The sequence below is a fragment of the Ovis aries genome, chromosome 2 (genome assembly GCF_016772045.2).
Source record: "Ovis aries strain OAR_USU_Benz2616 breed Rambouillet chromosome 2, ARS-UI_Ramb_v3.0, whole genome shotgun sequence".
Lineage (NCBI taxonomy): Eukaryota > Metazoa > Chordata > Mammalia > Artiodactyla > Bovidae > Ovis > Ovis aries.
The window spans coordinates 7,511,709-7,538,797 of record NC_056055.1 but is presented as its reverse complement, the minus strand read 5'-3'; the positions used below and the strand labels follow the sequence as shown (position 1 = coordinate 7,538,797).

General features: G+C 45.8%; 1 protein-coding gene across 1 annotated transcript in view; it reads left to right on the top strand.

Annotated features, from left to right (window-relative positions):
• PAPPA (pappalysin 1) overlaps positions 1-27,089 on the top strand; it is a 263,247-nt gene that overhangs the window by 54,033 nt on the left and 182,125 nt on the right. Inside the window, exons 3-6 of the mRNA XM_015092957.4 lie at positions 1,822-1,967; positions 6,850-7,143; positions 14,643-14,835; positions 21,809-21,930. Of these exons, the coding sequence (XP_014948443.2) occupies positions 1,822-1,967; positions 6,850-7,143; positions 14,643-14,835; positions 21,809-21,930 (755 nt within the window). The remainder of the gene's footprint in view (positions 1-1,821; positions 1,968-6,849; positions 7,144-14,642; positions 14,836-21,808; positions 21,931-27,089) is intronic.

Sequence of the window (27,089 nt, the reverse complement as noted above, 5' to 3'; positions counted from 1 at the left end):
GGGCCCTCTGACTTTACTGCTTCACATGTGGGGAGCTTCTTCTGTGACCCCAGGAAGAAGAGAGAAAGGTGGCATCATAAGTGTTTTGCTGGCCAGGCTCTGTGCCAGCCCCCACCCCCTCCCCCTACCCTCCAGAGGCAGCGCGGTGGAAAAGGGAAGCGCTTCCAGCTAGCTATGTGACCTAAGCAATGTCTGAAGTTACGCGAGCCTCTTTTTCTTCTTCTGGAAAATGGGGATAACAATACCACCTACCTCAGTGTAATGAAGGTTAGAGGCGTTTATCCATGTAGTGAGGGGCCACAGAGAAGGACCCAGAAAACATTAAACATCACTGTTGGTCTCTCAGTTGTGCCCGGCTCTTGGTGACCCATGGACTATAGCCTGCCAAGCTCCTCTGTCCATGGGATTCTCCAGGCAGGAATATTGAAGTGGGGTGCCATTCCCTTCTCCAGGTGATCTTCCCAATCCCAGGGATTGAACCTGGGTCTCCCAAATTGCAGATTCTTTACCATCTGAACCACTAAAGATCGTTACTCACAGGCTTTATCTCACCTACTACACCAGGCTGACTGCTTGCTTAGTTCATTGATTCATTTCTAACTTTACTCCAAAGATATTTATTGCCTGTTCACAAGTATCCTAAGAGCGAATAGGCACGCGTGTGTGCCAACTCGCTTCAGTCATGTCCAACTCTTTGTGACCTCATGGACTGCAGCCCGCCAGGCTCTAGTATTCTCCAGGCAAGGATGCTGGAGTCGGTAGTCATGCCCTTCTCCAGGGGATCTTCCTGACCCAGGGATCGAACCCGCATCTCCTGCATTGCAGGCGGGTTCTTTACCACTAGCTCCACCTGAAAGAAGCATGACAGAGGGATACGATGCCTCTCTCTATGATCCGCTGAATCTGTGACTGGCCCAAAGCTTTATAATTCCTGTTGTGAAGGGAGAGTCGTACTCCACAAGGGAAGCGTTCTTATTTATTAAGCACCTGGGATATGCCAGTCTCTTTCCAAAGACCATTTTTTCTCTGTCTGACATGTTTGTTCGGTGTGTGAAAGACCTGATGATGAGAGTGTGCAGAATTAATTCACTTTCCAAATGCATCAGTATATATTCTAGGTTTTTGCAGTGATGGCTGCCTCCAATGTGATATATACCTTGGCCTATTTTATGGACAAAGTAATAAAGGCTTACAGAATGCAGAGTCATGTATGGGAGGCAGATAGTGCCCCAGTGAAAAGAACATATATTTCTAAGCCAGACAGACTTGACCTTGAAACCCAGTTCTGCAACTCTGGGCAACCTGTTTAATCACTTTGGACCAAACCCCCTTGCAAGATGGGAATAGAGATGCAAAGCAGGCCTCCTAGTGTAGCTTGCATTTGCCTAATAAATGGTCCGAGGTCCATAGTGAATGAAGTAGAGAAGAAGCCAGGATTAGAACATGTGTGATCTCTTCCATGGTCTCTTCTCGATCTATGTCCGTATTATGTCATCAGTCAATATAGCAGGGCCCCTAGGGACACATTTGTTGCCTTGAGATTGACTGAGGTTCTAAACTGAACGCTGCTATTGTTGATAAGCTGAGAAACCTTTAAGTTTCTCAAACTCACAAGGACATTTTTTTTTTTTTATCTGTACGATGTGATCACCTCACTTACTGTATAATATTTTGGGGAAAGTCAATGAGGTCATGTTTATAAAGTGCTTAGCCAGGTGCCTGGCGCATGGTGTGACTCAGTTAATCTGGGAGTACCTGGTATTTGAATAGTACCCTTTTCTTCGGATGTCAATGACAGCCAAGGTTCTTTTTCTCTTGCAGAGCATACGTGGATGTTAATGAGATGAAGAACATTCTTAGGCTGGATGGATCGACGCACCTCAATATCTTCTTTGCAAACTCCTCAGAGGAGGAATTGGCAGGAGTAGCAACTTGGCCGTGGGACAAGGAGGCCCTGATGCACTTAGGTGAGAACTGGAAACTTCTTCAGGAAGAAGTTGGACTGGGACAGGCAGACATTGAGTAGTGAAGTAGTCACGATTCTGATGGTGATCGTGGTGGTAATGACAATGAACAACTTAGTTATTTATCTCTTTTAATATTGCAAAACGCTTTAGCATTCCTTATCTGTCAGCCATCAAGTGAGGCTCTGAACAATAACACAATACTATTCATTCTGTTCTACCAGTGGAGGAACGAAGATCTGGAGAGTGAATGGGGCCTATCTAAGGTCACACCCAAATCAGAGCCAGAACCACAATTGGAATTTAGGTTTCCAACTCTGTTCACTGGTTGCTTTCTCCTTATACCCCCTGCCTCTTCGTTCATGCAAATATCTTCGCAGCCTAGTAACAACTTTGTGCTGGGCCAGCCAGTGATGGGTTGGCTTGAAAGGAGGAAACAGAGAGTTTGCAAGAACTCCTTGTTCCTCCATGTTCCATCCACTGACACCACCAGGAATTCTTACATTCAAATTATGCATATCTATAAACAAGACATGTGTTTATACAAACCAATCGCCAAAAGTCAGAAATGACAATGGTTTCTGAACCAGGCCCTGTAAGCAAACAGTGTTGTCCTTTAATCTCAGTTTTTCCATGTTCTCTACCAGTACTCATCTGTATGTAGAGATGCATTTTTTAACTTGTGCGTATCTGAAATCATAGCATAGATGCAAATTTGTTCTTTTTTTTTTTTTGCTTAATATTATGCCATCTACTTTTTCTCATGTTGCAACAGTCTTCAAAGTAGCTTCTCATCCAGTTTTTTTTTTTTTTCACTTAACATCACAAGAGAATAGCCTGTCTCTGAGTTATGTCCAGTTCTCTAAAGACCAGGATTTTTTAATGGCCATGTAAAATGCCATTGGGGGCTCCCCTGGTGGCTCAGGAGATGTAGGCTCGATGCCTGGGTCAGGAAGATCCCCTGAAGAAGGAAATGGCAACCCACTCCAGTATTCTTGCCCGAGAAATCCCAGGGACAGAGGAGCCTGGCAGGCTATATAGTCCATGGGGTTGCAAAAGAGTCAGACACAACTTAATGACTAAATACCGACAATATGCCATTGAGTGAGGGCACTGCAATTTATTTAGCTCTTTTGCCTGTGTTAGAATGTTCCTATTATTTACACCAGTGAATAGTAATGACTCAATGGATACCTTTTTCTGAGAATGTTAGGGCTCAGCAGAGTGATAGTGCTGGATCTTTCCTCAGGCCTGTCTGATTTTCCAGTGATACAGCCAGGGTCCAGTAGCTGCTCTAAATCCACAATATCTTAGAGCTGAGGGACTTTGCAACTTCAAACAATAAAGTTGTGTTGAGCCAGCTTCTAGACTTGGTTCACTCCAGAGCACCGTCTTCTGCTAGTTGTTTTTAAGAGAGAGAAACCAGTTTGTACGTCTGTGTGTGTGTGTGCATACACACGTATGTGTGGTTATTTAGAGACAGAGACAATAAACAGCTGGCAGTTCTCAGCTGGAGGATTTTTATGTTCTGGGAGACATCTGACAAGGTCAAGTGAAACTTCTGGATTTCACAAATGCGGCAATGCTACTGGCATCGAGTGGGTAGAGGCCGGCCACGCCGCTGGATCTCCTGTGGTACCCACGTTAAAGAGTTACCCGGCCTCAAATACCAGCAGTGCTGTTGCTCAGAAACCATGAGATAGATGATGGATGGGTAGACAGACAGACCTAGACAGACAGGGACTGGGTGAAAGAGAGTGTGCAGCTGAGGCAAGCTGAAGCTGATTAGCTCATATCACATGCCTACATGATGTATGGGAATCTTGCTGGCCCAAAGCCAACATATAGGCTTGTTCTCAGCTATGACTTCACTTCACAGGATGGCCTTAGGCAAGTCTCTTTCCTTCTCCAGGTCTCAATGTCTTCAGATTTTAAGGGAGTAAGTTAGACTAGAGGGCCTCTGAAGACCCTTCTCAGGACTGAAATTCTCTCCTTTTGAAAAATCAACCAAAAGGGTCATGATTAGAGCCTTAGAATGGTTGAGCAGCAAGTTTCTATAGTGAGAAAGAAATACTCCTGATAATTCCTTGAATTTCAGAGACTGGCTCAGGACCAGGCATACAGAAGGCTATAAATCCACAGCATGTTATAGTATTTCAGGATGATGTCAGCCTCAAGCTATTTCACCTTTTAAGAGAGGCAGTGAAACAGGACTCAAGCTCTGTGCTATCGCTCTGTGAAGAGGGGAGCCTGGGAGACCCAGCCTGGACATCGAGCCTGCAATCCTATCATTATCCCCTGGAAGCACCTATGGGGTCCTGCTAGCACCCCGCCTCCCTTCGTTCTCCATTGACCTCAATATTACAGCTTCACAGAGAGACTGAGAATCTTTGGTGCTCTGCTGCTGCTGCTGCTTATATCAGAACACGCTAGAGGTGCAGAGTTACTTTCTCAAGATCACACAGCCATTGCAAAACAGAATGAAGATTGCAACCCATGTCAGGCTAACTCCAGCCGGCCTCCCAGGCTGCCACCTCTCCGTCCTGAGACATGCTGATCCTGAGCAGTTCCTCTGCAGTAGGCCCAATCAAACCCAATTTATTAGAATCATATATACACACCCTCTTTTCCTGCTGTTACACCATGATCCCTGGAAAAAGCCTTGGGTGGGAAGGGGATTATGTTTCATATTATGATTGACAGAAAATAATTGAGGGAGATTTCCTGTCTCAATTTCTCTTCCTCCCTGCCTCTGCCTGCCGCTTCTCACATATACACGTGCAAGCACACACACCCCCTCATACATCTTTATCTTTGTGCTGGAAGGCTCTGAGCAGCTCAGAATTAATCGACTCCATGAGCCCCATGACTGAGCAAGCTTGCCCTCCCAGCAGTTCAGTCTGAGATAAAACTACCCCCACGCCTGCTCCAGGCTTGCCAGCAGAGAATAGCAAGGGCCTCCCTCCTCACCGTTCTGTAGTGAGCTGCTCTGCACTTACAGCCACTGCTTGCAGATTGCTCAGAGGTGAAGCGTTTTCTGTTTTTTAAGCTTTTTATTTTGTATGGGGGGTAGAGCTGATTAACAATGTTGTGATGGTTTCAGGTGAACAATGAAGAGCCTCTACCATGCATATCCTTCTATCCATCTCCCCTCCCTTCTAGACCGTCACATAACATTGAGCAGACTTGCCTGTGCTGTTCAGTAGGTCCATGTTGGTTATCCACTTTGAATATAGGAGTATGTACATGACCATCCCAAACTCCCTAACTGTTCCTTTCCCCCGGCAACCATATGTACATTCTCTGAAGTCCCCGAGTCTCTTTCTGTTTTGTAAGTTCATTTTGTATCATCTCTTTTTAGATTCCACATATAAAGGCTGTCATACAATATTTCTCCTTCTCTACCTGACTTACTTCACTCAATGTGACAATCTCTAGGTCCATCCAAATGGACCGCAAACGGCATTACTTCTTTTTAATGGCGGAAGAGTATTTCATTGTAAATATGTAACACATCTTCTTTATTCATTCCTCTGTGCTCGGACTTGAAGCTTAACCTTGCCTTAAACACACTCGGATTTTCCAGCTGAAATATCTATCTGCCAATCTGTATGTATTTCTCCAGTAGCTAAATACAAACACAGAACCATGCTGTCCATTGGTTTCCCTGAGATCTGATCCATCTATCTGCCCAAGGGAAGAAACGGTCATTCTTTTAAGATATGTAGGGTGGTTTATCGCTTCTCAAACTAGAACATACAGGCAAGTCATCTGGGGCTGTTGGTAAAAGACTTATTATTATTTTGATTCTTTAGGTCTGGGGTGGGGCCTAAGAGTCTGCATTTCTGATCACCTCCAGGTGAAGCTGATGCTGCTTGTACTTGGGGTACACTTGGGGTAACAAGTGGTTAGACAATAAACAAGGCGCTTACTGGGTGTAAGGTGCTATGCTGGCTACTTACACGTAAGTACTTAGGCCTCACAAAACCTCTTTCACTGTGTTGGCATTCAGCAGATAGTCAACATTTACTTAATGAGATGCCATATTCTGTGCTTGTGGTGGGCATTAGCAGCAGAACTGATTAAGATTCCTGGCTTTGGAATCCAAAGATCTTGGGTTCAGGTCTGAACTCCCCGCTTACTAATTCGATCATGGGCCCATTGTTTCACCTCTCTGTGAGTCAGTGCCCCTCTCAGGGGGTTGTGAGATGATTAAGTGTGCTTATACATATGAAACACTGAATACAAGGCCTGAAAATATGTAATAAATGCTCAGGAAACACTGACTATTATCAATGTTATAATGTGAGTACACCACAGTGCTGGCCTTTATGAACATTCACTCTCATAGGGTACAGAGCTTCGGAAACGGGATTCAGAGACGGCAATCAACTTGCTCAACTTCACAGCGTTAGTGAAGGCAACATGAGAGCTGGAACCAAGGTGTCAGGGCATGAGAGTTTCATTTAAGCAATTTGTGTAGATCAATTTGTGTAGATATTCATAGACTGGGGCATGCCTTACTTACTTCCTAAGAGGTTGCAGCTGAAATCTTTGCCAGTCCAGAAATCGAAGTCCTTGAATTGTAATCATGCCACTACTTCTAAGTAGTTTGACATCCCTTTGAATAAGTTGCCTCACTCCTTTAGGCATCGGTGTTTTCAACTGAAACATGAAGGGATTGCACAAAATGACTTTGAGACTTCTTCCTACTTCATCAGTGATTCATGCCACAAGTCAGAATGGCTCTCAGCCATGGAGTCGTAGGGTGGAGGAGACTGTGGTTACTTTGGGCTGTGCCCCATTCCCCCTTGAGGGATCTGGGGACTCCTGCAGCAGGAAGCAGGGTGCCCTGTTCGCCTAATGCTCTGACTTCCCCTGGCAGGTGGCATCGTCTTGAATCCATCTTTCTACGGCATCCCTGGGCACACCCACACCATGATCCATGAGATTGGGCACAGCCTGGGCCTCTACCACATCTTCCGAGGCATCTCAGAAATCCAGTCTTGCAGTGACCCCTGCATGGAGACAGAGCCCTCCTATGAGACCGGAGACCTCTGCAGTGACACCAACCCAGCTCCGAAACACAAGTTCTGCGGCGACCCGGGGCCAGGGAATGACACATGTGGCTTCAACAGCTTCTTCAACACTCCGTACAACAACTTCATGAGCTATGCAGGTAAGGCCCACACTCAGCAGGCCCACACACTGCACCAGAGTGCCAGAGTGTCAGACGTGGCCTCCTGGCCTGGCTCAAGCAGGCTGCCTGTCTTTCCTAAGATCTCTTCATCCCAACAAGTCCTCATCCCAAGTAATCGAGTACCTGTGCCTTCCATGAGTACCTCAGGGATGCAAGGAAGATATTGTATCTAAAAGCTCCTCAGAAAGATGCTTTGGGAAGCTGACCAGGGCTAAAAGTCAGGAAGCCTGAATAGGAGGTCGGGTTCTGCTGCTAGGTCACCTGCTGCCTTGGGGTCCATCACTTCCCATCTCTGGATCCCACTTTTCTCAAGAAAATGGAAACTCTGGAATTGATCTCTGAGGTTTCTCCTACTTTTGCAGCTATAGTTTTCTAAGCTGGTGATTGTTGAAACTTAAAAAAAACGCACACACAATTTTCACATGCTCTTTTACTGTTTTATTACAGTAAAATAGAATTCTTCTGGTTTTGCAAATCATGAAATTATTACATGAGATGGAGTTGTTTTTTCCCTCACTGCATAGACCCACTCAGAGTCCTTTTTAGTACCATCAATATCAGTGTTAATAACTCATTCTGTGCATTCCAAGATCCCCTGCACTTCCTTTTAGTGTATATCAAGACCAGCTCTAGTCCTTGTAACATCTTTGGAAAATTAGCTATCCTGGGACTGTCCTGGTAGTCCAGTGGTTAAGATTTCAGCTTTCCAATGCAGGGCGTGCAGGTTCAGTCCCTGGTTGGGGAGGTAAGATACCATATTCCTCGTGGCCAGGAAAACCAAAAAACATAAAACAAAAGCAATATACTAACAAATTCAGTAAAGACTTAGAAAAATCTTTAAAAAAAGAAAAAGAACGAATGAGATACCCCTTTCTTGGGATGGTCACGGCCTCACCCCTAGGCCAAGAGACTTTGAGGAAAGCACCAGATGCTGGTGTGTGTTAGCTGAGCATCCAGCTCTATCATAATAGTCAATTTAGGTGTTTCTTTCTACCTCCAAAGCAAGTGAGCTCTATAAAGGCAGAGATTGTCTCTCTAAGACATCACTGTACTCTCCGCACCTAGCAAGCACAGGCCTTGTGTTTTTAAAAATGGTTGCTAAGAAGAAAGGGAGGAAGGAGAAAGAAAGGCAAGTAGGGAAGAATATGAATAAATTATCTAACAACAGGTATATAAAGATTTGTATGGAAATATTTCTACTTACATAAACGTTTACTGTTCACGGGACTTCCCTGGTGGTCTAGTGGTTAAGACTCCATGCTGCCAAGGCAGGAGACGTGGGTTCGATTCCTGGTCAGGAAACTAAGATCCCACATACCATGCAGCATAGCCCAAAGATTTCAAAAAAAATAAAATAAAAAGTTATTGTTCATAAAGGACTTTAACATATGCCATCTTGTTTAACTCTCTCAACGAGCCTCTGGGACTGGAACTACCCCCGTTTCACAGGTGGCTGGTTTTTCTCTTTTCCTCTTGTGCCGCTCTTCCAGTGAGACCTAGCTGATGGCTGAGTGGGATATTGAGCGATCTGGGTGGTTTTCGAGTCTGTGCCAGAGAGATCATTGTCAGGGAGGTGGGGGCACTCTGAGTGGCTGTGTGACTCTGAGCCTCCATTTCTGCTTAAAGCAGGGGAGCCCGCTTCTAGCAGTTTCCATTTCTGATGGGGTTTGCCTCTGATTGCATTCAAAGAGAGGCTGTCCCTCCCGAGATCCAGTGGGTTCCACTACTGCCATTGGGTCTTCCCAGTTTCCCGTTTGGACTGAACGATCTCCGGGGGCATCTCCAGTTTAAGGTTCATACAGTTCACACCCAAGGTCTCGAATGGTCAGCACCCACGCTTGGTGCTATAAACAGCCCCTAGCTTGGGGTCTCTAAAAAAGACCCAAGTGCTAGGGATTTCCTCAAAGGCAGATTCCTACCATGCTCCCATCCCAGCCAAGCCGGCATCCATATCCGGTGTCCCGTCCCCTCCCAGAGCCCTGCTTAAGTTCCATTTCTATAGCACCTTTCCTTGGCCAGCTCAGTGCACATGGGAAATAAACAATAACATGAGTTTGGAAGTTTGCCGGCCTCTTAGGGGCCAGGAGCTGCCACTCGCTACCGGACCCCCATAAACTAAATCTTTTTTTTGTTGTTGTTCCCCTTTGTACAGATCTAAAGGGTGATTGATTTAATGTTGCTTTTCTAAAGGAACCCCTCAGCTCAGTGACCCATTAACAGCAGAACTAATTCACTGAGCTACGATAACAAACTTACACCCGCAAAAGCATATTCAAGGAGACCACGAGCTTTGAAATGTTTGTTTTTCTTAGGATCTCTGATAGATGAGGTGACAAAAGCAGCTGGATAAAATTCAAAATGCAGACCAGGATTGGGTTCTCAGGGCTGGGGAGAGGGACGCACGGGGGCTTTGCAGTCAAGACAAGAGGGTAGAGAGCTTGCTGGGTCTGCTGCTTAGAGTTTCCTTTCGAGTGCTCTGGCTTTTTGCAGAAGTGGGTGTATTCTGTGTTTGTGTCCTCCTGCATGGTAGCCACCAGCCACTTGTTGAGCAAGGAGAGTGAAGCTGAGGACCTGAATTAATTGTTAGTCCTAAGACTGTAATGAATTGAACATGGCTGGTGGCGAGTCTGCAGAAACTACTGAGTGTCTGTGACATACCAGACACTGTGGGCAACGCCCAATGGGCTTGTCTCATTGAATCGTCTAAATAGCCCAATGGGATAAGTGCTATTACTACTGTACCCACTTTACAAATGGAGAAAGCATGGCTTAGGGAACTTGTCACTTTCCCAGGGCCACACAGCAAAAACAAGGCATTCCTTTCATGGCAGAGCCTGCATTTAAGCAACAATTATCTGGCTCCCTTTCTGACACTGGGGGAGTTCGAGAGTGTCCCAACTGCTCAGATTAAGCAGACACCAGGGCAAGTGCTAGGGGCAAGCCTAGTCAAGCACCGGGTGAGTGCGGTCACATTGAGTTGTTGGCTAATCCTCAGGCAGATAGAAAGACGGCAGGTCAGACTCTTACTTCCTGAAGACAGTATGCCATAAGGAACCCACTAAGAGGACCTCCAAGCCCAGGTTCCCCAATAGTGCAGAAACCAGGCCTTCCCCAGCTATGGGAGCAAGCGTCTTGTCACTGCTGTTCTGTGTGTCCCTTTTAATATGCACTTAAGCTTTGACACAGCAGCCCCACCTCTAAGAAGTATGTCTTAAGGAAATAAATCTGTTAACGTGTTTAAAGATTTAGTCCTAAAAATGTTTTTAGCAACATTTTTTTCCTCCACATATTAATTAGGACATTTACTAATTGAAGTGTGTAACAGGCATAGAAGAGAAATGCTTACACGTGTGAAAAATTAGAAGCTTCTTACGAATCCAAAAAGAGAATGGGTTGCTGAAATAAATCACAAGGCACTCATATGACAGAACATCCTGTAATCACTGAAGATGGTGTAGCAGACGGTTGATAGGAACACAGTGGTTCGGAGCGTAAAGTCTAGAGTGTGAGAACCAAGTTGAATGCTCTGTGTGCCAGCCTTTGACTCTGACCTCAGGCAAGTTCCTTCTGTCTAAGCCTGTTACTTTATCGGTTCATGGAGGACAATCACCCTCACCTTGCGTGAGAGTCATACAGGTGAAGGGGTTAGAACTGTCCTTGGTACCAAAACTATTGCTCAGTAAGTGATGATTAGCAGGATTATCTGTTGACTGTTAATTGTGAAAACACTCCAGAACCTAATGTACAGTATAAGACCTGGCACATATATCATATCTCATCACAAGTGTGTGTATGTTTGTGTGTATGTGTGTATATATATGTATATGATGTTTGTGATGAAAAGAATTACAGAAATCCACTATAGATATTCATATCCATCTACGCATACATATATACTAGATATTTTTTTTAATCTCTAGGTAATATTTAGGTTGATGTTTCTTTCTTTGTAACATGTTTGGCACATACCAAGTGTTCTGCGGTGGATATAATCATCTATTGCTGTTACTGTTATTATCATTGTTTTTAAACCAACAAAACCATCAGATATTCACGTGTTAGAAATGGGTGAGCTAGTTGCACGCTTCCCTTGGCTGTAGAAGGCAAGTAGGCTCATGAGTCCCTATTTCACAGTGGGTGAAAACAAGGCTGTCAGGGGTCGGCATTTTGTCTGAGGTCCCACAGGAGGTGGTGGCCTTGAACCTCCCTGCCCTGTGGCCTTCCAGCTGCAGGTGGAAATTGTTCTTGAGAACAACGTTTAGTTTGCAAACTCACAGCACAACATCAACAGCGTGGGGACTGGTGTAGCTTCCCAGAATTCTGAAGTCCCCCATGTCCTTTCTGGTTGGAGGCAGCATGGGGACAGAAGAATAGGATGGGTTGGCTGGTCCTACAGACCAGGATGAAGGGGCCACAGGTGTCAGGAGGGGCAGCCTGTGGAGGCAGGAAGCTAAGAGGGGCCAACTCGAAACATCAGCTAGTTGGGGCAGAGGCTTTATGATCGACAGAAACCCTTTGGTACCTCACCCAAGATCCCGGCAGTGGTTCAGTCTCTAAGTGATCTAGCTCTGGGAGGGATGTTTTTTTACTTCAGTTTTAAAGTTCAGGTACAATTCTGTCCTCCTCCCAGCTTCTGTCACCTACCCATTTTTCAAACTTTTATATTGGCAGACATGGAAATGGCTAATTTTTAAGTTATAAAAGGAAAGTAACTCCTTTGGATGAAGAAAACCAAACAAATCAGAATATAGAGAGGAAAGCAAATTGCTGTTTTTCTCTCTCGTTCATCAAATAAATGCTGTATGTGTCCCAGCTCAAGGAAACCACACCATCACTCTAGGTTGTGGGGTTGATTTAAATGTCCCCAACTTATACACAAGGGGCTGAGTTTTAGAGTTACTTCCTGTTTGGGAAGTGACTGATTAGAATTCTGTTCTGTGCGTGTGCCTTGATGTACAGAGTCCTCCCCCTATTAATAGACAGATGTGTTATTTCTAACGTTTTTTTCTATGTAAATGATATTTCAAAAGATATCCTTGAAACATATGTTTTCCCTCATGTTTGTTCATGAGTATCGCTCCATCGAATTCCTAAACGGCGATGTTGCAAAATCAAAGAGAGTGGTTATTTTACATTCTGGTTTTTTTCCTGCTTCTAGTTTCCTAACACTCACCCACATTAGTGTACGCGTACACACACACATGCACACACGCAAGCACACACACATACAGAGGTGCCTGCACTATCCCAAGACGTGAGGCAGCGAGCATTCTCTGAGCATTGCTCCTGCCTCCTGATGCTACACCTGCCATGACCTTCGGCAGCATTCTGACACCAGCACTCTTGTTATCATCATTATCTCCACTTTACAGGTGGGAAGACTGAGGCACAGTGGTCATGAAATCATTTGACTCCAGATCATTCACCCATGAATCTAACTATATAACCCTTACTTCTTTAGCCAGCATGCCCTTCCCCTGCTTTTAACCCATTTAGTGGCTTTTCCAAAGCTTTCGGGATGAAGTACAAAGTCCTTGGTAACAAAGGAAAATGTACCAGCCCATCCAGTCCTTCTTAGACCACTGGGGGCATTTGGTGTCTTATTTTCCAGGCAAAAGCAACCTGTAGCCTGTTTTGTATCCAAGGAGTTACATGCAAGTATCTGAGCTTGAGAGTGATTTGTGCAACTAGTCATTCTTTGGTGGTGTTCTCCAAAGGACTCCAGGCTCTTCTGCTTCTTCCAAATGTATAAAAGTCTTCCCCAGGGTGCTGGCAAGGAGACCATCAAAAATTGCTAAGGGGATCAGAGGCAGCTTCTGTGTATAACCTCCTCACCCTCCTATCCCTTCCCCAAGCTGGATTCTCAAGGTCATGTCCAACTGCCCAGCACCTGCCTGAACTTATTTTCTGTTTGTTTGATAAGAGAAAGTGAGTTTATACTGTGGAATTCCCGTGGTGGGTTTATTTTAAGATCTGGTGAGCCCCGTTCCCCTCTGTCTGGGGCCCAGCTGCAGAAACCCAGGCCAGGCAGACACCTCTGGGAAGTGGTGTTTTTGGAAACCAAGCCAAAACAGTGCCTTGATCTTTCCCTGGGGCAGCTGAGTAAAGCTGTTGGAGGGAGAGACGGGAGGCAAGCTTCCTCCTTGGCAGGGAAGAGTCTCGGGTCGAGGCCTTCATTCCTCATCCTAGAAAACAGAGGGTAGAATTGAAGGTCATTAGATCTAAAGACATTCAGAGCTGAGATTGTATTCTGGTCCCCTCCGACTCAGGCTCAACTCCTATTTATCAAACACCTGCGGAACACTTTGCCCATACAAGGTCTCATGGACACTCAGAAAAAAGTTCTCATATTGATTAGAAATGTGGCCTTGGAGTCAAGACTGCCTGCGTTCACATCTCAGATCTGCCCCTAGGTCTGTGATCTTTAAAAAGTAGTGAGACCTCTCTCAGCCTCAGGTTCCTCCTCTGTGAAATGGAGCCATCAGAGTATTTATTTACTCCAGAACTAATGGGAGAGTTACACACGCCCAAAGCACAGTATCCCGTGTACGAAGCATGTACTAAGCCCGCAGTCCGTGTCCAGGGACAGCGCGGTGCAGGAGGTGTCGTGCTTGCATTCCAGCCGTGGACACTGGAGGCTGGGTGCTGAGCCTGGACTACTTCCGAGCCTCCCTGTGCTCACTGCCCAGGGCTCATCGCTGCTGTGGTCCTGAGCTGCCCCTTCTCCCATCCCTCATCTTCTTCCCCAGTCTTAACGGTGTAACCTGGTTGACCTCCAGGACCTCCCCCAGAAGCCTCTCCAGTTTATCCATCTTCCTCAACACACGTATCGCCTTGTCGACGGGGACTGGCGTCACAAACTTGAACAGCCTTATAACCACCTTGAGCCACACAGCAAACTGACCTTTGCTCTATAGCTAGACCGGTAGCTCCCCAACGGCAGGAGTGTTGTAGGTTTCCATGGCGCTTGGCTTCGAGCAGAGGGTACAGGATCGATGCTCAGAAGGGTGGTTTGGAAGGCAGCAGTGCTGCATCAGTAAGGGGCAGAATTGATGAAAGAGCCGATGAGCAAATGTGAAGGTGGGAGTGAAGGAACAAGAAAGCATGTGAAAGAATGAGTGAGCAGACAGACGGGACACGAGTGGATGAGTGAGAGTTACTGACTGATTGGCTGGAACTTACTGACCGGTGGATGGGGGCCCATGGAAAGTGGCTCGTCTTGCCCTTGTCCTTTCCCGTGACGTGCCTTTTCAGTCCCATCCGCCCTCCCCCTCCTAATGCTCCCTCTCACCTGTCTGCAGACGTGATGACTGCACTAATTTGTTCACAGACCATTAACTCTTGAGCACTGGAAGAGGCCAGCTCCCAGCTGGCAAGGGCCAGGGTGCTGGCTTCCGGGCCGCCCGGGAGGCATCATCATTCTCTTGCCTGTCCGTCCGTGCGATGAGGTGCTTATCTCTCCCTCTGCCTGCTTGCAGATGACGACTGCACCGACTCCTTCACACCCAATCAAGTAGCCAGAATGCACTGTTACCTGGACCTGGTGTACCAAGGCTGGCAGCCCTCCAGGAAGCCGGCGCCCATCGCCCTCGCCCCCCAGGTCGTGGGCCACACGACCGGCTCTGTGATGCTGGAGTGGTTCCCTCCCATTGACGGCCACGTCTTTGAAAGGTGAGTGTGGCCTGTGAAGTGTTGATCCCTCTCTCTCTCTCCTGCCAAGAAGGGGAAACTTGGAAGGGAAGCAGCCTTGGAGAGGGATTTCTCTGTCTTTTATTGTTGCTCTCGTTTAACAAGTGCCCACAAGTGCCCAGATGGTAAAGAATGGGCCTGCAATGCAGGAGACCCGGCTTCGATCCCTGGGTCAGGAAGATCCCCTGGAGAAGGAAATGGCAACCCACTCCGGTATTCTGGCCTGGAGGATCCCATGGTCAGAGCAGCCTGCCTGGTGGGCTACAGTCCATGGGGTCGCACAGAGTTGAACACGACTCAGGGAATAATACACACACTCAAGGACTAACTGGCTCGGCGACTGCTCCGTACAGACATGTTGTAGATATGGGGGTCAGGGAATCCATAAGTGATTGCTAACAGAAATTGATGAGTAATGATGCATAATTTCTGTGGTGAATATTAAGCTGTATTTTATTGTTAAAAACCTGGAAACTTCTGTCGCCTGAACCTCGTCTGGAATGGAGGTGCTGGTCACATCTCATGAGCTTGGGCGTTTAACCTGCCTCTGGTTAATGAGCTAACACCTTTGTATACACATAGTACAATATAAGAAGGGTACATTATACATGAAGGGTACACTGCATATATATATATATATATATATATATATATATATACATGTATTTTTGTATAATGAGCATCTTTGCCTTTGTTGTTTAATAGAACTGAAGGTAGACTTTTTAGAAGATCAAGGGATGATAAATCAACGCACAAGATGCCTTAGTTGAGCGCCTATCAGTTACTTACTAGCCGTATGGCCTTGGGCAAGTCAGTTTCTCCCCCTGAGTCTTATACTCCACTGAAAGGTGGGTCTAATGATGCCTCAGTGGTCTGAAGGTGGAAACATGAATGAAATCATTTCTTGTGGTGCCTTTCAACATTGGGTCTCCCCAAGGCACTGAAGCTTTAGGGGATTTTAAAGGATCATGAAGATGTACTAAAAGGTTGACATTTAATTTGGTTGGAACTTGGCTATAAATTAGTGTGGATTAGTATTTTTGCCCCCTCCCAGCCCTTCTTGGGAATGTTTTATTCAATAATGATAACATAATATTGACGATGGTGGAAATAATAACCATTCCATTCTGAAGGAGTCAGCCCTGGGATTTCTTTGGAAAGAATGATGCTAAAGCTGAAACTCCAGTACTTTGGCCACCTCATATGAAGAGTTGACTCATTGGAAAAGACTCTGATGCTGGGAGGGATTGGGGGCAGGAGGAGAAGGGGACGACAGAGGATGAGATGGCTGGATGGCATCACTGACTTGATGGACGTGAGTCTGAATGAACTCCGGGAGTTGGTGATGGACAGGGAGGCCTGGTGTGCTGTAATTCATGGGGTCATAAAGAGTTAGACACGACTGAGCAACTGAACTGAACTGAACTGAACTGATGATGAATTAATATTACTCAAGGGTTGTGCATGCTGTTTATCAATTGCTCACTCTGCTCTGGATTCTATACTAAATGCTTGCTGTACGATCTCATTCCATCTCTTCAGTAATTTCTGTAAAAGGGGAATCAACTTCTTCATTTGCCAGCTGAGGAAGGGATTGGAGTTCAAAGAGGCAAAGAGATTTGGCCAGAAGCCCATAGAAAGTGGTGGGAGCCAGGCTCCGACCCACATTTTGCAGTGTCTCATCTCAGGCTCACATGTTCTTTCATTAAGTTTTTCCAAACCTTGAATTATGAGGGAGGTGTTACTCTCCCCTTTATACAGGCCATAAAATGTGGCAAGGAGCTCTCACAAGGATGTGTGTGTGTGCATAATAATATATTAGAGCATGGCACCACTATTACATTTGGGCTCCAGTTTTCCTTCAGTACTATCTGTCCTTGAATCGAGAACCTTCTTTGACAGCTGGATGAATGTGATCATGGAGAAAGGAAAGGCACTCCTTAGATGCTCTGTAGAAACCCCCTTCCTCTGCCCCAGCCGCCCTCACTGGGAGCTCAGAGCTGGGTTTGGGAAACCTTATGTGACACTTCGGAGCAGCCTTTCCAGCAGCCCGTGGATTTATTTATTTTTTCTGTGGCAATGAGAAGTATCAGACTTTTGGTCAAGCCTTAGCCTCGATTCCACTTAAAAATGGAAGTTTTGTAAATGAAGCTTCCTGTGTGTGTATTCAATTTGTATTTCATAAAGCAGTTATTGTCCATTAAATAAATACCATCTGATTGTTGGAAACCTATTGGAGGGTTAATTGTTGTGTAATGAGATATGTCTCTATTACATGGGGCCCTCAGCTTCAATCAGTATGTTTTTAATAACCTATAGTCAGTTGGTACTTGAGGCTCATACAATAGCTATTCTGTTCCGTCTAAGATTTCATAATGGAGTTATCATATGTTAAATTAAAACTGACATTTTAGAAACATATCTAATTAGGGTTAACAGCTATGTAGACTATAGTCTGTGACTGAAGAAAGTAGGTCAGCAAGTTCAATAAATTGTTTTAAAGAAATGAATCTATCCATCTCCCATACACAAGGAAATTGACTTAGTACAAAGTGCACAAGCTTTGACGTCAAGCGGTCTGTATTCCAGACTCTGCTTTACCACTCCCAGCCTAGGGGACCTTGGGTGAGTTGTCTCACCCCTCTGATCCTTTCTGGCCTTCTTGAGTCTTCTTCCATAAAAAGTGCTAACCATACCCACTCCACCTAGCTTCTGTGGGGAATTTAATAAGATGACATCTGTGATATGCCTAGCACACACACTCTGTGCTCAGGAAACACTAGCTCCCATCTTGTACAGAGTTTTTCAGAGCTGTTGAGCTACTTGAAATCCTCTTTTCCTGCAGAATCTCTGATGTTTTCCACTCCATTCATCAATGCCAACCTCTAGCCCCTGGCCATCGTCATGTCCTCCTGCTGTTCCTCACATCTGTGGTCGAAGAGAATACAAGGGTTTTCCTTAAAAAAACATACTCAGATCCTCCCACCGCTGGTGTCCTCACACATGGGCAACTGAATAAATAATTCAAGGCCACCCTTGGCTTTTTTAACTCCTTCATTTTTATCTGTCTTGCAAACATGTGTTGACTGGATGGTTTCAGTTTTCTGAACAATGGGCTGTGGTATATAGTAGAAAGAATGCTGGACTGGGAACCAAGAGATCTGAGTCTGAAGTCTTTGCAACTTCATGTCTTCTTCCTCTTTGGCCTCAGTTTTCTGATCTGTAAACTAAAGGGGAATCTAGGCTTTCTCAGCCAAGGTTCTTTTTCCAAGTCTCAGAACGTAGAAAATGACTTGAGTGACTATTTTCTCAATTCTCCTGAGGATACATAACTAGTACCATTCTAGATGCCTAGGAGAGAGCTTAATTCCTTCTGTACAGTGGATACCTTAGAGAAGCCCAGTAGAACTTTCTGTAATATCCAGTGTGGTGGCCATAAGCCAACTGTGGCTAGGGAGCAGTTGAACTGGGACGAGTGTAACTGAGGAACTGAAATGAATTCTGTATTAATTTTAATTCATTTAGATTTGAATAGCCACATGTTACTAGGGGCTGCTGAAGTAGATGGCACAGATTTGGAGCTTTAAACTTTAATTCTCACGGACCCTGAGTAAGAAAGGTGATCTCTTCCAGTGTTAGCATCCTTTAGCATCCTGTGTTTCTATGATTTCAGTGTGTGTGTGTGTGTGTGTTTCTGTCTGTGTAGGTACAGGTGCGCATTAAAATCAAATAAATGCCAAAGGTTAGAAACACATTTTACATACCCTGAATGTATAGGATATGGCATGGTTTTGGTAAAGTGTGTTTTGACTGTGACTTTCTGAGCTTTGACCTTGGTATAGTTACTCTGTACCCATGATCCTCAGTTTCCTTATCTGTAAAATGGGAACGTCACCCACCATATACAGGATCACACCTTTGCTCTTTATTTCCTGACTTTGCTTTTACCTGTGCTCTTCTTTTCCCAATTGATTCTTCATTCGTCACTCAGGCTGATCTTTTAAAAATGTGGATTGGATCATGTCACCCATGTGATAACCCTCCAGTACCTTCCCATTGCTTTTATGTGTAATCTGCAAGGAGTCTGCAGAGCCTGCCACCCTGTGGTCCTTGCCTGCTCGCCCACTGGCTCTCTTACTGCCCTGTCTTTCATTTCTGACTCTTGCCACTCAAGTTTCCTTCAGGCCCTCCATGGACCAAGGCCGTCCTCCCGCCTCGGTCCTTTCCATACCGTTAGACTGAGCCTGGGCTGCCTCACTCCCGCCGTTGATGTCATTCTTCGTCATACCTGCACTAAGGTCCGCCAGCGTTGCGCCCATCTGAAGCCCTGCACAACCCCTCATTAGTCTCGCTTACATCACCTATCGACTTTCCTTCTAGCAGTGATTCAACCTGTACTTTATACACATTATTTTCCTGCTGGTTTAGGGACTGTTGCCTCTGCTTGGATTGCAGGGTCTGTGAGGGCAGGTCCCACATCAGATCTCCTCTCCCGTGGTTGGTTAATGTCTGGTAGCTGCACAGTGCTAGCAACCAGAATATTCAATGAGTATCCAGTGAATGAACACGGGAACCCATGATTGAGCATGAGGGAATGCACTTTGTGGAACTCTGTGTAAATAAGGCCCATTTACTGTCAGGTGGATGACGTTTTATTAATTCATCAAAGTATTTATAGGGAACCTACAGTTGTCAAGAACTCAGTGAAGTACAGGTGACTACATGCATTTCCTCTAAAGCAAGGCATCTAGAGTAGAAAGCTCAGTTACCATTAAGATCAGTGCAATCTGGATTCATACAAGGATGTTTGTAATCTCATTGTCGTCATAAAGCCAGTCCTGTGACTCTCAGCTGCTATGCGTGGATTGTGGTCATTGTAATGGAACCAGACTGGGTGCTGAGCACCTCTCTCTCCACCCTTCATCCTCTGCCTCCAGGTGCATTTGTATAATCATCATTATTGCTAGTTCAAGAACACCTCATACATACTGAAAAATACAGAGAAAGTTAAGAAAACCAGAAGGAATGGAAGTAGGGAGAGAGGAATCAGCCTGAGTTCCACCACCTAGAAATAGCTGCTGGTAATGTTTTGTCGTGTTACGGTGTTTGAACAGCATTGAGATGCTGCTATAAGGTACAGTTTTGAATATGACTCTTCCCTTAACATTATAGCACATTTTCCATACACTTTAATGATCTTTGAGTGTTTGTACCAACTGCTTACTGTTCCATTGAGCAGATTGACCTTAGATTGTTCAATCATTCTCCTATCACTAAATATTAGTGTGCGTATAAAATTATACCTGTGTATGATTTCATATTTCTGATGATAAAGCTGATGATGCAGAATACGCAATTTGAGGGTCTAGACTAGGTTAGTCATGCGTCTTAGCAACATGTTGGAGTGACTGGTATTTATCCATCTATCCATCCAGCAACTACACATGTTGGTCACCATATTAGCAGATAAGCAGAGGCAGAAAGTATTCAGATTTAGGTTTGGGGATGAGCTCCCTGGCAGCTGGGTGGAGGAGGAACGAGGACCAGCTGCAGACTGTGATGTTAGCAAGCATGTGAGCCCTGGGGCTGTGGAGCTTCTCTGTGAAGCAAAAGCCCTAAGGCTTGAGATAGGGTCCCTCCCTTGTGTCTTTCAGGTTGTTGAAGGGTGGTGATTCTTTTAGGAAGGAGATTTTGGCAGGACCATTGCATTTTGAGAAATAATGGGTTGGGCTATGACCTTTCTTGATATTTTCCCCCTCCGCTTGCTCTGTAGAAGTTGCTCAGATTTTCAGAGTTTTGGGCTTGCTCACCCTAGTACAGGAGAAGATGGCTATTATCCCTCTCTCTTCCTAGCAACTATCTCCTGAACAGGGGCCAAGTCTGGAGAACAAGTAGGATCCCAAAGGCTGTTGTGGTTAAAGGGAGATTGAATCCAGACACATAAGATACTAGCTGATGGGGAAAGCCACTGTCATATTCCACTGCTGGGGTTTGTCCCATTGAGGGATTGGCTTGCCCCTTGGAAAGCTGCTGAAGTGAATTAGATGGCATGGTAAGGAAACTGCTTTTGACTGTAAAATCCAAGAGTGACTCATCTATCCCCTGAATGTCAGAGCTAGAAGGTTCTTTAAGCACTGTCTAGTTCAGCCCAGTCATTTTCAGCTGAAGGAACTTAACCATTCCTTCTTCCTATTTAATACCTAGGATCCTGATAATTCCTGCACGTAGTGGGTACCAGACAGAGGTTGTTAAAAGAATAAAATTTGAGGTCCGATGGGTAAAAGATTTTCTCACAACCGCGTATCAAATCTGCAGTGGAACTTTTAATCATTGATGAAATGAAGAAATAGCGCAGGCAGTAAGCCTTTCACCTGTTGATTCTGGGCTGCTTTAAATTTAAGTGTGTCCACCATCAGAACAGAAGACGCTTAGACCCAAGAAAGGCCCTCCTGGGTGATGGGGAGGAATTTCACTTATGGTCATATTCTGGAAGCTCTGACACAAATAGGGAGGATTTAGTATTGTTGATTAGCCTCTAAGTTGCGTCCGACTCTTTGTGACCTTGCGGACTGTAGCTCGTCAGGCTCCTCTGTCCTCCACTATTTCCTGGAGTTGCTCAATTCATGTCCGTGGAGTCAGTGATGCTGTCTAAGTCTCTCGTTCTCTGCCGGCCCCTTCTTTTGCCTTCAGTCTTGCCCAGCATCAGGATCTTTTCCAATGAGTCTGCTCTTCACGTCAGGTGGTCAAAGTACTGGAGCTTTAGCATCAGTCCTTCTAGTGAATATTCAGGGTTGATTTCCTTTAGGATTGACTGGTTGGATCTCCTCGTAGTCCAGGGGAGAATAAGGACAATAGGGGAGCGGTTGTTGTCACCTACACCTTTGGCTCAGTTGAGTTGGGATCTCATTCAACCGTTCCTAAGTCGGTGCATTTCCTTCTTTCCTTGGCCTCCTAGAGAATTGGGATCAGCATGTGACCTTTGCCTGGAAGGGAGATTCCTGGTGCAGTATGCCTTCAATGCCTCCTCCCCGATGCCCTGCGGCCCATCAGGACACTGGAGTCCTCGGGAAGCAGAAGGTAAGCCGGGCTGGGGGCTCTTTTGCAGGTTGGGTATGCAAAGAACTCTTTCAATGTAGATAGAACTTTGTGATTTTAATAATCTTTCTCATGTACCATCCAGGGAAGGCAGTGGCACCCCACTCCAGTACTCTTGTGTGGAAAATTCTATAGACAGAGGAGCCTGGTGGGCTGCAGTCCATGGGGTCGCTAGGAGTCAGACACGACTGAGAGACTTCACTTTCACTTTTCACTTTCATGCATTGGAGAAAGAAATGGCACCCCACTCCAGTGTTCTTGCCTGGAGAATCCCAGGGATGGGAGAGCCTGATGGGCTGCCGTCTGTGGGGTCGCACAGAATCGGACACGACTGAAGAGACTTAGCAGCAGCATGTACCACCTCATTTGATCTTAAGATTGCCCTGAAAGCCCAGTATTTTTTTTTTCTTTTTAGGTCTCTTTTTTCTGACCCCCCCAAAAATGAATTTTTTCTGAGATATAATTGACTTTTAATATTGTGTAGATTTAAGGTATACAATGTGATGACTGATAGACCCTTGGGTTGGCAAGATCCCCTGGAAGGAAATGACAACCCACTCCAGTATTCTTGCTTGGAGAGTTCCATGGACAGAGGAGACTGGTGGGCTACAGTCTGTGGAGTCGAAGAGAGTCAGACATGACTAAAGTAACTTAGCATGGCAGAGCACATTTATTTTAAAGTCACCGCACCTGTCACTGCACACATTTCTTTCTTTTTTTCTTTTTTTTTTGCAGGGGGGGAAAGCAGTGAGAATGTTTAACATCTAGTTGTTACGCAGTTTTTCAATACAGTATTGTCCACTGTTGTCACCATGCTGTATATTGGAGCTCCAGAATTTGTTCATTGTATTGCTAGGAGCGTGTGCCCTTTCCCCTCCACCAAGGCCAGTATTCATGCATTTGTTGAGCACAAGTCTTTTTGAGCACCTGAACTGTCCTGGGTATGTCATCCCACTTTACATATGAAGAAGCAAAGCCCCTAAGGAATCAAATACCCAAGGCCACATACCTGATAAGACACCGTGTGTGTGTGTGTGTGTGTGTGTGTGTGTGTTTGTGTGTTTGTCTGTGGCCTAGACCTTGACAACTTGTGGGTACAAACAAGCTCACGTCAGAATCAACACGCATACTGGAGGACTTCAGGGCATCACGAGCCTTTGATTCTTCTGCAGTTATTCCTGGGAATACCCAAGGCGGTCTTCCACATGTCGCAGTTTTTCCTCTCGGACTCCTGCCATGTCATTTCCTTGTCAGAATCCGTGTATCAGCAAGGCACTGGAGGGAAGCGCCTCAGGACGGCCATGGTTGTAGACTCCACCCACAGACCTTCCATGCTAGGGGTGGGGCAGTCTCCCAGGCCTCCCTGCAGACCAACAGTCTCTGCTCCCTTACACTCACTGCCACAGCCCCTCAGTTTTCTAGAGAAATTAAGAAAGTGTTTTTCACCCAATGCTTTGTCGCCCTGTCACTTGGCCCTGAAGCAAGACAGCTTGCAACATGGCGAATCTCATGGCCAATTGCCCATTCTGGGTCCTTCTGTGGTGTCTCTTTCTTCAAGGCACAGGTCTAGTCCCTGAAGCCAGGCTGGCAGAAACCCCGCACCCCCTCTCAGCCCTCTGTCTCGCCCTCTGTTGCCCTCGGAGATGTCCACACAGAAGCCCCCCACCCAAATCCCTCTTCATGCTCTGCGGGGTGGCTCAGGCCAACCGTCTTTGGGTAGGGACCCCCAGCTACCTGAGGAAGCAGAATCTGACTCTTCACGGAGGTTCAGTGAGAACTCCCCCATTCTCCTTTATATTTTTAGAAAGAAGGTTGAAAAAGAGAAAGCCAGAGATAGAATAAAGCAACGGAGAAGGATCAGAGAGGAAACTTGAGGGAGAAAAATGGCAGCGCTATGCTCTGATATCTTCTAAAGTAGCTTGAAATAAAAAGGAGGGTCGAACTGGGGAACTCTAAACAGACCCATCAGGAATGGAAAGCCCAAGGGGTGCCTGGGAGGAGCCCTCAGCTCGGCCTCACAGAATCACGGGCTGTCAGACATGGAAGGGATGCCTGGGGTCACCCGGCCCCAGTTCCCACCCTGGGCAGGAATCCCCTTCGTGAGCACCCAGCACCAGCTCATGTATTTCCTTGGTCTCCCCATTCTAGCGCCATCTGCTAGAAAGTTCTTCCTGAAATCTGCAGTGGTGACTTTTTCACCCAAACTGAACCCACGTTGGGTTCTCCCAGAAGAAGCTCTGTGTCTCTTCCATGCAAGGAACAACCCGTCTCCTCTCTGCCCACTGCAGGGACTATGCACCAGGCAGGTACTGTGCTGGGCATGGGGACTCTGCAGAGCTGGCTATCTGATAGGAGAGTCAGATGAGTATCCGGGAGCGTTCTCCATCTGGTGTGATGAAGCTGGTGCTGATAGACCTACAGAGTGTGGGAAGACAAGTAGGAAGTGGGGAACCTCCCCCCAAACTGAGACTTATGCCCTGCCGAGGAACCGTCAGCGTATCAGTCAGCAAGGTGCATTTAAGAATGTGAGAGGAGGTGACTGTTGAGAGCACTGGTTATTTTAGTGTGATCTGGAGAATTAAAGGCCTCCTAAGTCTTCTTAGTGTGTCCTCCAAGGAAAAGATATTTTCATAATGATACTATGACACAGTTTACCTTGTTCACTCGCTTTCTCTCCTGAGTGTCCAGCGGTGCTTCCCAGCGACTGCATGGCATGTGGTGTCTTACTGCTTAGATAGCTAATGGGATGCATGCGTATGTGTCCTGTGTTTTGAAGTCTCTCAGTTTTAATCCACAATATGGTAATGACATAGATACTATGTACAAGAACAGATAATGGGGTAGGAACTTAAACGGGTATGGAGAGAAAGGTATAGGCTAGGAGGCAGTTGAGCTGCAGTGAGATGTGTAATGAGCAGATGAGGATGGGTTTGGACTATTCTGAGGGTCATAAGGAGATGCCACGTGCCTTGGCAGGGGTCTGGGAGATGGTGAGATGTGCCTGTTATAAAAGATCACCTGGTCTGCTCTGTGATGAACAGGTTGGGGGTTGAGTAGACCTGGGGTGGGGCTGGGGGCGGGTGGGAGGAGGGTACATCTAAGTGGCTGTTGTAGGAACCCAGGAGAGGTATGGTGGTGGCCTGGCTGAGGTCAATGGCAGTGAGATTGGAGAAGAGTCAGTGGAATTGAAAGAGATTTGGGAGGACGATGGGGCTTCCCAAGTGGCATAGTGGTAAAGAGTTCTACCTGTCAGTGCAGAACAAGCAAGACGTGTGAGTTTGATCCCTGGGTCAGAAAGATCCCCTGGTGTAGGAAATAGCAACGCGCTCCAGTATTCTTGCCTGGGAAACTCCATGTGCCAAGGAGCCTGGTGTGCTACAGTCCATGGTGTTACAAAGAGTCAGACACGGCTGAACATGCACACGTGCACACTGGGTGGATGGAGTAGCAAGACTACCCTGTGACTTTTCTGGCTAAAATCATCTCAGTTGGTTCTGCCACTTGAATGAATGAAATAATTCCCTGGTATCACCCTGCACCACCATCCAACCAAACTATCAGTTGGTTAGGTCTGCTCCTGGTTCATCCCCGACCCTCTTAAACAGGAGTTGTGGAGCAGAGCCCCCCTGAAGTGTTGAACCACCTGCCCTGTACCCAGAGTTGACTCAGGCCTCCAAGAAAACCCAGCAGCCCTGGGTTTCCTTTAGGATATGCAAATTTAGTACACGCAGGCCAGGAAAAGACACTGTTCTTTTTTTAGAGCATCCTATTACAGGCTCTGTGATCCATTTGGCTCAGACCCTTTTAATATTCTTGAAGAAATAAACTTTTCCATGAGCCAAGCTCTGCAATGTTTTTCTCAACTCATTTTCATCCTATTTATCTTTGCGTGTTTAAGTTTTTGGACTTCTCAAACATAAAACTCCCCAATCTGTGAGCGATGCCAGACGTATCTTTGGGGTAGGGGAAAGAGCATGGGGGTGGGGAGGATGACGGGGTTGGGGTTTTGGTCTGAGCCTGGCCATCAATGAGCTCTGTGCCCTTGAGTGAGTCACTTTGCTTCTATGAAGATAGCATCTTATCAACAGAATGTCCTTTCCAGCTAGGATATTCCACAGAGCCACAACCTCATAGTTTGAACTTCACATTAACAAGACAGAAAATTCTTCACTTAACAAATATTTATGGCATATTCACTATGTTCCACTAACTCCATCTTGTGAACTTCAGGAAAAATATAATCACAGAAATTCTTGCCTTTGGCCACAGAACGTAGTTGTACCAAAAAAAACCCTATTTTCCCTTCTCTTGAGCAAACACTGTACTTCACAGATGAATATTTTCTGAGATATTCAATACCACGATACGCTCATAGCTCAGGAATCAGATAGCTAGATCTGATTGACTCAAATCTCAGTTCAGATCACTTATGCAAGCATATAATACATTGCAACTGCTGGGTTTTCCGTGAGAGGGTAACGAATGGCACTGGCTGTTTTCATTTTTTTCTTACTTGTGTGAATCTTTTCCCCATTTTTGTGCCCAGAATATTTCAGGTGTGCTGAAGTATACATCTAGAAAAAACTTGGCACCGAGTTTTTATAAACAGTGTTTGTGTCAACAGCTGCAGTGTATATACACAAAGATGTGTAATAGACGTCTGTACAGATTGTCATAAATGTAAATTTAAATTAGTGTGGGTTTGTATAAATATATTTCACACACATCTATTGCCTGATCTCTAGTGGATAGCTTATATAAACATGTGACTTTTCATATAAAAAGGTATGTACTTGTAGTGAAGTAACAGTTCCTGTGTACTTTTGTTCCTTGCCCTTTCCTTTCTTTCCTTCCCTCCCACCCTCCCTCCCATTCCCTTCCCTCCCACCCTCCCTCCCATTCCCTTCCCTCTTTTCCCCTCCCCTATCTATCCTCCTCCTCCCCGCCTTTCCTTCCCTTTCCTTTTCTCAACCCTTCTCCCAAATTTGTCACCACCCAGCTTATCAGTCTGCTGGGTGTGTTCCTTTTTCCTCCTTAGGGACTCTGAGGTGTCCGCATGGCCCCTCATGGTCCCTTGGTACAGGCAAGAGTTGTGTGTTATCTGCACTGATACAGTATTTTCTTAACTGATTTCACTAGAC